The 13,233-nt window shown below is 47.1% G+C and overlaps 1 protein-coding gene and 1 long non-coding RNA gene across 3 annotated transcripts in view; one reads left to right on the top strand and one right to left on the bottom strand.

Annotated features, from left to right (window-relative positions):
- LOC309607565 overlaps positions 1–5,292 on the top strand; it is a 149,517-nt gene extending 144,225 nt beyond the window's left edge. The window contains exon 3 of the long non-coding RNA XR_014232450.1: positions 1,348–5,292. This is a non-coding gene — a long non-coding RNA (uncharacterized lncRNA). The remainder of the gene's footprint in view (positions 1–1,347) is intronic.
- A 191-nt stretch (positions 5,293–5,483) lies between these two features.
- PDZRN3 (PDZ domain containing ring finger 3) overlaps positions 5,484–13,233 on the bottom strand; it is a 245,388-nt gene continuing 237,638 nt past the window's right edge. For both annotated transcript variants that reach the window (XM_082346167.1, XM_082346168.1), the window contains 4 exons: positions 12,494–12,556; positions 10,117–10,218; positions 8,674–8,790; positions 5,484–7,954 (listed from right to left, as the gene is read on the bottom strand). In XM_082346167.1, coding sequence (XP_082202293.1) covers positions 6,386–7,954; positions 8,674–8,790; positions 10,117–10,218; positions 12,494–12,556 — 1,851 coding nt within the window. In that variant the 3' untranslated portion in view covers positions 5,484–6,385. The remainder of the gene's footprint in view (positions 7,955–8,673; positions 8,791–10,116; positions 10,219–12,493; positions 12,557–13,233) is intronic.

Here is a 13,233-nt window from a genome sequence, read left to right as displayed (position 1 = left end):
TCCTCTGGATGGTGGTAAAAACTGGTAGGAAAAGCTTTAGCTGGAAAGGAAGGGAGGAGGAAACTCACTTTTTGTCTAAGCTCCTGATCTGTGTGTGCATGACGGGTGATGGCAAATGGAGCCCTGGATGGAGAAACATGTTCTAGCCAGAAGCCAATTTGCACTTTGTAGAAGTGAATTGACTAAGCTTATTAAGCTTATCACCTGCCGTGGCATAGAAATGGGAAGCAACGTGGTTATAAACAGATTTATCCTTGAGCTGGAAAAAGGCAGAGGATGAAAAGGTGGCAGGTTATCCAGACTCTTAACGATGAAATGTTGTGTGCCCCCAAAGTCATGTGTTGAAGCCCTAACCCTCAAATGTGATGGTATTTGGAGGTGGGACCATGGGGAGTTAATTAGTTTTAGATGAGGTCATGAGAGTGGGGCCCCCATGATGGGATTAGTGTCTGTGAAAGAAGAGAGAGAGACCAGAGCTTTCTCTCTCTCTGCTGTGTGATGACCTAGCAAGAAGACAGCCATCTACAAGCCAGAAAGAGAGGGGCCACCACAACCCAGCCATACCGGCACCCTGACCTTAGACTTCCAGCCTCCAGACTGGAAGTGAGAAATAAATTGCTGTTGTTTAAGCCACTCAGCCTGTGGTATTTTGTTAAGGTAGCTTGAGCTAAGACACAGTCAATTAGGTATGAACCTCTCGCAGAGTGAAAATCCATGAGCCCCTGTCATGGAGATGCTTCTTCCCAGCCCATTGATGAAGTGTGGGTAGAAAGAACTGGTCTCACTTTGCCCCTTAGCCTGTACAGCTCTTTCACTCTGAGTGAGTTGCTTCCCTAAGTCTTTGTTTTCTTATCTGCAAAACAAGGATAATAAACCCACCCATCTCACAGGCTATTTAAGGTTAAGCAAGTTAGTACATGTAAAACATTTAGCGTAGTTTCTAGCACATATTAGGTGCTCCGTGTCGGCCATATTGAATAGGGATTTATGGTCAAGTGTTTGGTTCTCTCCTGTCTCCCCACTCTTACTACATACCATTCTCTCTTCCAGTGCTTTATGAGCTCAAGCCACACTGGCTGTTTTTTTGGTTTGTTTTAAATAAACCATGTCTCTCCCACCTCAGGGCCTTTGCACGTGCTGTTTGTGTTGCCTGGAATATCACTTCTGTCTTTTCCTAGTTAACTCACATTCATCCACTGGCTCTCAGCTCAACCATAACTCTTGTGAGAGACCCTCCTTGAAATCCGTGGCACTAGCTCTCCTGTCCGTCCCCTCTCCCACTCTAACCTTGTTGACATTTTAAAAGTATTTGTGTGATGACTGGATTTTTATTTTCTTTCCCACTAGACTTAAGCTCCATGAGAGCTCATGGCCCTGAACACAGTGGGCAGAAAAACTCCTGGCTGAACAAATCCATGCTGGCTTCTGACACAGTGCCTAGAGCACAGAGGTGATCATGATTCTTCAGAGCTAAAACTGCTAAATCAAACCCATAACGTCTGGGCTGGCAGCTGAGGAGGAGGAATGAACGCACGAGTCAACGTAATCCTAATGTGTTTTCGAGAGACCCAGACGTCTAGGGAGTTTCATTGGGCTTTTGACAAGAATCACTGCATTGGTAATTAAGTTTAAGTTTGCAATAGCCCCAATTCAAGCAAGGATCATTAACTCCTCATTTTTCATTTTAAAAAGATCCTGAGTGCATGAGGTCAGCGTTCCGCCATTGAAAGGCAAAACCACGTTCGTTATAGGCAAAGCACATGCTCCCACGGACCGTGCCCTTTTAGGATTAGTTGAAACTGGAAGCTAAAGGAAAATGGATCATGTAAGCAGAAAAACCCATCTGAATGAAACCCAAAGAACCACACTTTGTTTTCTAGCTGCTTTCGGGAATTCACATTTAATCAAAATTGAAGAGTACAGCGGTTGCCATGAGAATTCTTGCATCTCATCTCCGTTTTAATGATTTCTTTTTAATTAGTTGATGCTCTGCAGAAATCCTAGTGTGCTTATAACAACTGGGAAACAGAACTAAAAGTGGGAGTTGCAGTTGCTTCTGGCAGAATTGTGTTTGCTTCCTTGGTTCTGGGCAATCTTGCTAACAAGTAACCTGTAACCTACCACTAAGGCTACAACTAGATAATTATTTGGTTAATTTTCATACTTTAGTTTACAATCCTAATGAGTTCTCCGACTCGTATTCCCTAGGCAATGTAGAGTCCTACCTCGTCACATTTGTGGTTCTTGTTTTTGGAGTCTCCAGTTTTCATTTAAAAGATGAAAAGCTTAATTAGTGCCCCCAGTTCCTAGATTTTTGTACGTTGTCGTATGCTTTTGCCAGGAGTGTTAGAATATTTTGTCATTTAAAACTCAAAAGGGAACTGAGTGAAATGCCTGTCACTTTGAAGCAGTTTCTTTTATCGTAATCATGACTAGGTTACAAAGAGTAGCATAACCTACACGGACTTAAGAGTCACTGCTTGAGAAGCCCGTGGAGGCAGAGTTGGGAAAGGTAAAGGGTTTGGCATCAGGCGGATGCAAATTCAAATCACATCTCTACACTCATCTGGATAAGGTTCTTAGTCTGAATGTGAACAGGTGATAAGGCCATTTGCCTGGCAGAACTGCCCTATGGATTTGGTGAGATCGTGAGGTCCCGTGTTTTGCACACCCATGCCTGATGGTCTCTGTATTGGTGCTATCCAATAGAAATAAAATGCGAGTCACATCTGTGATTTAAATGTTTCTAGTAGCCACGTTAAAAAGTAAAAAAGGTGAAATGAAGTATAATTATTTTATTTAATCCAAGATATGCAAAGTATTAACATTTCAACATGCATAGAATTCTTGAAATATTTTACGTCATCTCTTTTTTGGAGCACTAAGTCTTCGAAATCCATTTTCTCAGAACAGTTCAATTTAGACTAACCATACTTTAAGTGTTTAATAGCCAGCTGTGGCCAGTGGCTACTGTACTGGAAAGTGTAGCACTGGATGATCAATAAATTTTCATTTCTTTCCCTTTATATTTTAGGAATAAAGTTGTCATCCATCCAGTGGAGTGGCTGTTACGGAGCCTCGGGACTCTTACGTCGTCGTAGTTCGGAAATCTATTTAATCATGGGAGAAACGACCATTAGCACAACTGGAAGAGTACAGGTATCAGTGGTTTGTTGAATTTTAATTGCCTTAATATGGGTCTAATGGGGGAAAATGTACTCCTTGATATTTAAAATGGTCACTGAAATCAAAGAGTGCTATACAATGCACCTAAAAATAGTGTGAAAAATATAGAGCTATCAAATTCAGTTGGTCTAAACTTGAGATTTTTGTACCTGTAGAAGAGGTCCATGAATGGACTTTGGGGGCACATAAAGCCTCCAAAATTATATGCAAATTTAGTTGTGTTGTGTATTATACGTATATTTTTCTGTGGGGAGAATCCATAGCTTCCATCACATTCTTAAATGGGCCAAGGAGATGAAACAGCATAAGCAGCTGTGGTGGTAGAAATCCCTGTTGGCTACAGGCGACATTCTGTTTACGTGGGAACTACGGTTTCATATCTGGGAGGACAGAAATTGTACATCGTCTCTCGTCACCGTTAACCAGGAAAATCCCTCAACTCGCGCAGCAGCTTGGAAATGGCTGTGCTCGGAGGCACCTGGGGGGCTCAGACTCACTGAAAAATGGCAGATTCACGTCTCCTGGCTGAGGTTCACTCCAGGGCATCCACTGGTGAGCTGTGTTTATCTTTTGGTTGAGGGCACAGGACTGCATACGTTCAAGTTACCTGTGCACTTGACAGCGAACTTTCCCCTGTGGGAGTGGCCGTAAGGGCTATGGGAACGGGTGTTGGGTTCTGAATTCAAATCCCAGTTTGTTCCTTAAGCAGCCACATTTGTCTCCTTGAGTCTCCTGCTCATTGATCAAATGATTTCTCAGGTCTCTTCCGACTCCTTTTAGGAGTTGATTTGCTAAATTCGGTTTGGGAGACCTCGTATGACATTGCACATTAGGACCAAGTGTATCCATATGAAAAAGTGATTGAAAAAATAAGTTGGAATTGAAGGGTCCGGAATTGGGATTAGAATGTATGTTACTTTTCATTTCCCTCCACTTTTTCACACGGGGCACAGGCTGACCCCTAAATCCAGAGGCACCCAGGGAGCCCTGATTAGAAACCCCTCAACTTCAGTCTGATGGCACATGACTGTTTAGGTGGGAGCTCTTTGCTCTTGTGGCCACGTACACCCCTCTGGCCTTTAATGAGAACACACAAGGCAGGAAGGCTATTTCTCCAAAGAAACCCACGCACTTAGTCTTATACCCAACCTGTGTATGTCTTGCCGCAATTTGTAATTCATCTGACTGGTGTTCTCGGTGACACATTAACTAGCAAGAAAGGGTGTGAGGTTAAGAGAGCTGGATATGGGGCGCTGCTCCTGGGAGCCAAGGATCCAATGCTGTTGGAAGTTGAACTTGGAGAGTATTGGAAACCCACGGTGCTAACGGTCCACCTTTTGCAAACACTAAGGTAGCAGGTGTAATTATCTTCGCGATGCCTGGTCTGGAAGAGGTAATGAACAGATATCTTAATAGTGAGGAATAAATATATCGGTGTCGTATCTACATTAAGTTTGTTCTCATGGAAGTGTGACTACTAATGACTAATGACTAGTCTTAAGATTTTGGCCGCAAGGGAGGAATATGGGTTCAAACAGGGTGTGTTGGAGGAATCTAAGTCTCAGATACCTAAACACCTGGCCACTTCAATCCAAATTTCAGTGAGAAAACCAGATGTCTGGCATCATGGCAAATGAAAATGATACCCTTTGTAATCCCATTCATTCATTTGTGTATGGATGTACGTATGTCTTTCTAGTAGACATTATAGCTGAAATTTGTGTGAACACTATAATCGGGGAACAAGTTGTAGCAAATTCAGTATTTGGGATCCTGTGGGTTGTTGCGGTGTGAAAGGTGCCAGTTTTGAAGCCCACCCACTTTGGTGACCCTTGCTATTCTATGAAAATATTGTGGGTTTTGCAGATGCATCTTAGAAATGGAAAAAGTTGGGCCTAGCTACTCACTCAGAGATGTTAGATATTACTGACAGGCAGTAATGGCGGCAGTAAACCAAAGGGGTTTCGTTGTGAACACGAGCTTGGTTGATAAACTTGCTGTTATTCCAGTTTATAGCATAGTGGGCCAAGTTGAGGCTTTCTGCAAGACAGACAGACAGTCATTCGAATGCTAGATTAAACGGTGAGTTTGATTGCTTTTTTTTTTTTTTTTCTTTTTTCCTAACAGACCTGTCTTTGGATTCCGGGCAGAATGAAGGTAGTGGATGATCTGAAACGCTCAAATTCTTCTGAGGCAGCAGGTAATACAATGAAGGAAAAAAAAAAAAAACACACACACTGCAAAAGGCTTTTATTTTATAGGCACCACTGCAAAATGAGGAATCACTTCAAAACATATCAAATAGAAAATAATAATAATTTATTTTAACTTCATTTTACTTACTGTTTATAACTAACCATGGTTCTCTGAATTTGCTCGTAAAAGTCTGTCCCTTCGAAGCTACAAAGCAAAGGTTTACTACAGTGAGCACTTAAAATTCCACAAACTGTCTCCATCCACAACTTTCCTGTACATGCAAAGTCCTCCAACGGGTTGCAGTATCTGCAAACATGCTTTAAACTTCCACGAAGCTGCGTTATAGTTTGCCTTCTGTTAAAAACCTTTACACTCTCTTGGGAACTTTAACCAGAAGAAGAATGTTTAAATGCGTATCCCAATTCTAAACAAACAAACACTGCTGGTTTGGTTATGTGTAGTATACATCGTGAACCACAGAGTTTGGTGGTTTTTGGAGCTGAAGCTTTGACCTAAATAATAATGTTAAACGGTCACTCACATGAAACACATTCAGCAAAGTAACATTATAAGGTAGGGTTCCATTAAAAATACATACTGGCAGTCGTATCTGAGTTTTCGGCAGGAAAAAAAAAAAAGTTGTGTTTAACTTTCGTATATGAATATAGCGTGTAAACAAATTATTCTGTGTAGGTATGCTTAGTAAAAGATCTTTTTGAAATTTAAAAACTTCATGTAAAAGGTAACGAGTATAAAAAGTACCATTGCTATTTGAAAAAAAGCTCTGTGTTTTGTTAATATTGCCTTCCAAGACAGTTAAGGGTGGTTTCTGTCTGCTTAAAATAGAGCTAAGACACCCAGAGTGGGTAGGGCTCGCTGATTTCGACTATAAACATGATGACGCTATTTATCTTATATACAAAAGCTTGCCGCATTGAACGAGGCAGGAATTGCTACCTCAACGGTAGTGTTCTCTCTTATGTACATAACGCAGAAGTGAAAATTATACAGTAGTCACCGATAGGAACGAATTGTATACTCTAGTGCCGTCTGGAGATTTCGTGCCGTGGGTTAAGAGTTCTTGGATCGTCATCCAGTTATCAAATATCTTTTTATTCCTCTTCTTCATCATCTTTTTGTGGCTGAGTTCCAGGATGTTCATCTCCTTCCTGTCGTCGGCCCCTTGCTGCTCCTTCAGGCAGTCGAGCCGGCTCTGCATCATGAACTCGCGCCTCCGCCTCTGCTCCTTGGCCTTCACCACGTGCTGCTTCCTCTCCTCCTTGCTCCAGTACCGCCCCATCTTCAGCTCGCTCACCGCATCGTCGTCCGTGGTCATGCCGCTGCGCTCCTCGCGGATCTTGAGCGCGCGCTCCCGCAGCAGGCGATCCCGCACCGGCCGCTTGGTGATGTAGCGCGTCCCGTCGCTCCGGATCTTCACTTTCCACTCCATTCTCGGCTCCGACTGGTTGGCAGAGTTCAGGTCCTTGCACATGCTCACCAGGCTCATCTGGCTTTGCGCGTACTCCACGGCCGACTTCTGCTGGATCAGCTGCATGTAGCTCTGGTAGTGCTGCGCGTGCGCCGGGATGTGGGCGTGTTTGTAGGGGGAGTGCGGGAAGGGCGACAGGTACGAGCCGCCGCCCAGCTTCTGGCTGGGGGTGGGGCTCCCGCTGCCGTCGCTGGGTTTCCTCTCCTTGCCCTCCAGGGCCTGGCTGGGGTCCAGCTCTTCAGGGGAAGGGCTGTAGTCCGGGGAGCCCACTTCGGGATCTTCCGTGATGGAGAGCAGATTCTTTGGGGACGGCCCGTACGCCTCGGCGGTCCCCGCGGCGCCTTCGCTGCCGGGACCGCCGACGCCCTCGGCCGCTCTCCTCAGGGAGTTGTCGGGGGACATCTCCAAGGTGAGCGGGGTGCTCCGGCAGCTCTCGCCGGTGTTGTAGGCGCTCGAGCTGTCTTTGTCGGACTTCTCGGGGAGCTCGGTGATGTCCGAGAGCTCGCGCCTGCGCACGTCGACGCTGGTGTTGTAGTTGCGGAAGCCGCTGTTGTGCAGCATCCAGGGCTCGCGGTACTGCTCCTTGAGCTGCTGCATCTTGTGCGCGCGCACGATGCTGAGGCACTCCAGCTCGATGCTGCGCAGCTCCTCGTTGAGCAGCTCCAGCTCCTTGTCCACGCTCTCCGGGTCGCTCTTGCTGGCGTCCAGGGGGCTGCCCGGGTAGTACAGGCCGTAGGGGCTGGCACTCTTCACCTGGCACTTGAGCTCCAGCAGCTCGCGGAAGCGCTCGCACTCGTCCACCGGGATGCCCAGGTAGTCGGCGTCGGCGCAGTCGGCCGAGATGAAGGACTCGTTGCTGAAGGGCAGGTCGCCGCTGCCCAGGGTGTCCTGGCTGCACGTGAGCTTCCTCTGCCCGGCCAGCGGCGGGGAGGCCGCGGGGGCGTCGTCGCCGTTGTTCTCCTGCTCTGAGCTCTCGTCGTTGCGCGTGCTCTCGTCCGTCCGGCCCACGCCGCTGTCCTTCTCGTGCTGGTTGGACAGGATGGTGGCCGTGTCTGTGGTTCCCCCGTCTTCCTCGTGCTTCTTCTACACGACAGAAAACAAGAACACACGGGCACAGTGAGGGACGCCGGAGGTGCAGTTCCCAGGTGTGACTCTTCCTGTAGGAGGAGGGCCTGGGAATTAGCTACGGGTTAACTACCCGGTCAGCCTGACCGGGGGGAGCCACTTAACCTCCTTCTCGGCCTCAGTTTCCGCACCTGGGAAAGGAGGACGATAGTCACCTTACCTCTCCGAATGATTCCAGCCATTCGAGGACCCCTGTGCACGCACGGGAAGCGGGAGGCACAGACGACGTCCTTTTAGCTCCTAGGGCCCTCGATTAGTAGTTAGTTAGTTAGGGTATCTCTGACAATGGTGGTGTTATAGAGGGGACGGAAAGGGTGCCAAGCAGCTCAGGTTAAACAGAGGGAACTGCTTTGCTTTTGAAAACATGACTTTTTGTTTCTCTGATCTAGCAATACATGAACGCCGGCACATGGGGTTTGCTTTCGAAACGAGTATCAGAAGGTCAGGGGTACCCGGGCATGACTGCTTTTGCTTTGTAAGCCACACAGCTCTCTCGTGGTCAGGGAAGCTATGGGCTTGCCTTTCACTCGGGCGAACAGCAAAGCAGTTAGTTACTTTCCTGGCCGTCTTCGCGGCGGCAGGCAGCCGGGTTGCTCGGGGTCTCCGGCATCCCGAGGGAGACGCGGGGGCGGGGTTTCCCCGCTGTGGGCGGGGCGGAGGGGCGGGCGGGGCGGTACCTGCTGCAGCGCGCCGGCCGTGAACCGCATGGCCTGCTGGTGCTGCTCCTCCAGCATGTCCATGTGCAGGTCGTCCAGAAAGTCGTTTCTGTCGTCGTCCATCCAGCCCTCGTCCAGCTGGGGAGAGGCAGCCGCCCACACATGCTTCAGCTGAGGCTCCTTTCGCGTTCATTTTATTTACTTATTTATTTTTAAGAAAGGACAGTGGCCCTGGGGAGAAATACCTCTGGGGCCCCCTCCAGGAGTCATCGAAATGCAGGCTGCCTGTCGTTTTGCTCTACGACACGACAGACAACTCCCCCACCCTCACGGTGCAGACAGCTCCCACCCTACACGTCTGGGGGACGGGGCTGTGGTCTGCTGTTTCACTGCAGGAGGGTGAAACGCTTTCCCCCAGGTTAGCTCCTTTCAGCGAAGGAGGCCACTGAGTACAGGGGCGGCGTCAAGGAGCCCTAGCCCCGCCTGCTCTTCTGCGTGACGGCCCACGCACAAGTTTAGCAGGCCCCAAAGAGAAGGCACTTACTTACTTACAGTACGGAAAGAGTTCTTTCTGACAAAAGAAAAAAAAAAGGTAGCTCTACGAACCTAGCCGTTTGTTAGTCTTGGGCAAGGCCTAGCACTTTTATCAGGCCCTTCTCTCTCGTGCCCGTAAAAAAAGCAGACCACTCAGGGGTCTGACGTCTACCAGCCGTGGGCCAAATCTGGCGTGCGGCCTATTTTTGTTTGTTTCAAAACAGTGTAACTGGAACCCAGCCAAGCCCCTTTGTTTACGTATTGTCTGCGGCTGCTTCTGCACTGCAAGAGGCCAGCAACTGCACCAGAGACCATATATACAGCTCCCAAAGCCAATCATACTTCTTCTTTCGCCCTTTAAGGAAGAGTCTGCTGACCAAAGTTTCTTTCCTTTCTTTACAGTAAAAACTGTACTACCTGTCAGATGTACGTCACGATGATTTGATGTGCATATACGTAGTGAAATAATTACCAGTCAAGTAACTAACAAACATATCTCACAATTACTATTTTTTTGGTGATGAGATATTAACTATAATAATCATGCTGTACGTTCCTTAACACTCTGCAGTTGTAAATGAGACCCACACAGATACTGGTCAGGTCCTGGGAAGTCAAACATGTTGACGGGCATGACCCTGGCTGTGTTTTCCATGCCGTTATGTTCCCTCCTCTTTTCCTTCGTTACGCTCCCTGCGTTAACGAACGCGCGGGGCCCGCTGTGTAAATGCCAGGGTGGATGTCGGCACGCTCCTTAAAAGGTCAAAACGAGAAACAGATCGAAAGTCCGAGCAACTCAGATTACCTTTCCAGGGTACGGAGTACCTTCAAGTTCAGATTCGATACGTGGGCAGTGTCCTGCAGGGACAGGGACTTCGCTACTGATTTTAGAACTACAGACCCAGCTTCACGTGCCGGAAGCTGACTCACCTGGAGTTCGGGCCTTGCAATTAGCAAGGAAAAGTTCTTGTTGTCTTCACTGGTTAGAAGAGCCACGGCCTCTTCGCGGTTCTGTACCTCTATCCCGTTAATCTAAAAAGAGAAAGGTGGAGGGGTGGGCAAGTAGCGTGATTAACTTCTGCAGAATCATCCTGCACTGTTGCAGGCCTGCGTCTGTCACCCACTCACAGCTGAAACACAGAACTTCCAGGCAGCTGGAAAAGAATACGCTGGTTTTCAGAAGGAAAGGCCTTGCTCAAACTGACGCAGTGTCTCTGGTCTACATGACGGCCTCCACGGGGGTAGTGCACAGGAGGAGGCTACGTGAACAGAAGTAGCTGGGACTCCAAAAGGCAGCCCTGAGAAAAATGACAGCATTGTGAAGAGGGAAAACATCTAAGCAATTTAATGACACATAATTAAATATACTCAGGCAGGAGTCTAAATGGAATATACTAAAGCATGACTACAGCTAATTTTCAGATAATGTCGGAGAAAAAAGCAGCAATGGGGGTTGTACGTGAACGTGCTGGAATTATGCAGAGTGTTCTCTGTTCCCAGTTTCACACTTTAATGTTTTAAGGTGGGACAGAAGGTCAAGCGGGAGGGAGTCTCTCACCATCACACCTGATCACTCTGGAAGGATTTTGGCTTCCTGTCCTGGCACCTTTGAGCTCTGCTGGTCTGGAGGTCTCAGCTCCAGGGTACATAGCAATGGTCCCACTGAGCTGGAAGGGGAGCCTGCCCTCTGACTCTCTACGCCAGTGAAGGAACGGGCAGCAAAGGGGGTGATGGATCTTGGTCAATGAGGGGATGTGGGGTTGTCTGGGAGGCACGGAGGGCCAGATAAGGAACTCAGTGCTTCCGTGGCCAATGGCAGATGCTAGTGGAAAACTAGAGCCACTGAAAAGGCCGTTACTCCTGAGGGTTCAGCCCCGTCAGGAATGACAGTCTGGGCTGAAGTCAGGGCAAGTGTAAGAATAAGCAGTGGAAAAAGGAAATGAAAATTACTTGCAGTGAGGTAGGCAGTGATAAGTATAAACACAGTGGATTCGAAATGAGAAGACAGGAATGAGCAGAGGTAGAAGCTAAGTCTTCTAACCATGAACCAAAGCCTCTCAATTTCTGTGAGATTAAAAAAGACTGTAATAGAATTACCATATGATCCAGCAGTGCCACTCCTGGGCATATATCCAGACAAAACTATAATTAATTCCAAAAGACACATGCACCCCAATGTTCACTGTAGCACTGTTTGCTACAACAGCCAAGACACGGAAGCAACCTAAACGTCCATCGACAGATGAATGGATAAAGAAGGCGTGGTACATACAGACAATGGAATATTACTCAGCCATCAAAAAGAAAGAATGAGACAATGCCTTTTCCAGCAACGTGGATGCAACTAGAGATTATCATACTAAGTGAAGGAAGTCAGAGACAGACAACTATCTTATGATAGCACTCACATGTGGAACCTAAAATATGACACAAATAAACCTATTTATGAAGCAGAAACAGACTCACGGACACAGAGAACAGACTGGTGGTTGCCAAGCAGGACGAGGGTGGGAGAAGGTTGGCTTGGGAGTCTGGGATTAGCAGAGGCAAACTGGCATATATAGAGAATGGATAAACAACAAGGTCCTACTGTGTGTAGCAGCAGGAACTCTACCCAATCTCCTGTGATTAAACCGTAATGGAAAATAATAGAATGTATACACATGTATAACTGAGTCACTTTACAGCTGTAATTAACGCAACATTGTAAATCAACTGTACTTCAATAAAAAATGTTACTTGTTAAAAAAAAATAATTAAAGCTTAAATTAAAAGACAAAGGGAAAAAAAGACTGGTCTCATTTTGACTCGAAAGAGCAACAGGTATCCTTTACAGATAAGGAAACTACTCTTAAAAGCCATCGCATAATACTAGTTAAATGCTGAGTCATGGAGTTTAAAAGATGGCTCAAACTTGAAATGATCGGTCCAAAATTAATCCTTCAGAGAAAGCTCAAATGAGCATTATTTTGGTTCACGAGAACTGTGGGCCTGATTTGGCCCCCATGTGTTGTCTGTGGCCCAAAGAGAAGGGAAAGGAAAGGAGGTGAGCTGGCTCGTGCTGTAAAGCGCTGGGGCAGCTTTCCTGTTCAGGTGGGCCATGCGTCCTCTCTCCAGTCTGTCTCACGCCTCACCACACCCTGTTGCCAGGTGTTTTCCATAGCTTGTACTTCAGCCATTACCTTCTCTGGCCTCACCACACACCTGATATTTGCGACCCCCCGTTTGTTAACTTCTGCATTTCCACCCCAAAGCTATTATGAGAACCAGTTTGCTCTTGAGTGATACACAGAGGAAGCTGACCTACCTGGATGATGCGGTCTCCTTCTCGGATGCGCCCATCCTTGGCCGCGATGCTGTTAGGGTCGATCTGAAACACACAAGCAGACATCTCAGCACTGAGTGGGTAACTGAAACACGCACGAAAATAAACAACAGCCCTTTCCAAAGTCTGCGGTGCTCGTCCCTCTGTTTTCGTTTTGCACCGAAATAAACAAGACTTAGGGTCATGCAGAGGGAGACGAACAGGGACCGATCTGTTTCCAAGCCCTTTCCAGGCTGTGTTCCTGGATCCTTGCACGGCAACCCTGCTACACATCAGCGTGCACAGACCCTGGTGACCTGAGGGGATGAAGAGGCACAGCTGACTCCTGTTCCATGCACAGGAATGAAAATCAAAAGTGTGCTGTAGAACAGGTTAAAGGGTACCCTTCATCATGTGGGCTGGGCTAGCAACCAGAGCTTAATTATTTTACCAAATGCGTCTATTAAATTTTGGAAAGTAACTTTAAAAATGAAATATAATTGAGACAAGTGGGACTGAGTTTGGGAGAGACACCCCTGAAATGCAGTAATGATGGGCCAACTTAAGCTTGGTGGGTGAAGTATACCCAAAGGGATAATTATTAAGCCTAGCAGACACATCCCTTGATTCATCCCATGGGGATGGATTTTATTTCCTGACAAAACGGGGTTTCTGTGCTTGCAAAGAGGGCAGTGCGTGGTCAGGTATCCATCCTGAAATCAGTTGCTTTGCATTGTCTTCTC

This window comes from Balaenoptera borealis (assembly GCF_965194805.1).
Source record: "Balaenoptera borealis genome assembly, chromosome: 12".
In the NCBI taxonomy this organism is placed as follows: Eukaryota; Metazoa; Chordata; class Mammalia; order Artiodactyla; family Balaenopteridae; genus Balaenoptera; species Balaenoptera borealis.
This window is presented reverse-complemented; position numbering and strand designations above follow the sequence as displayed.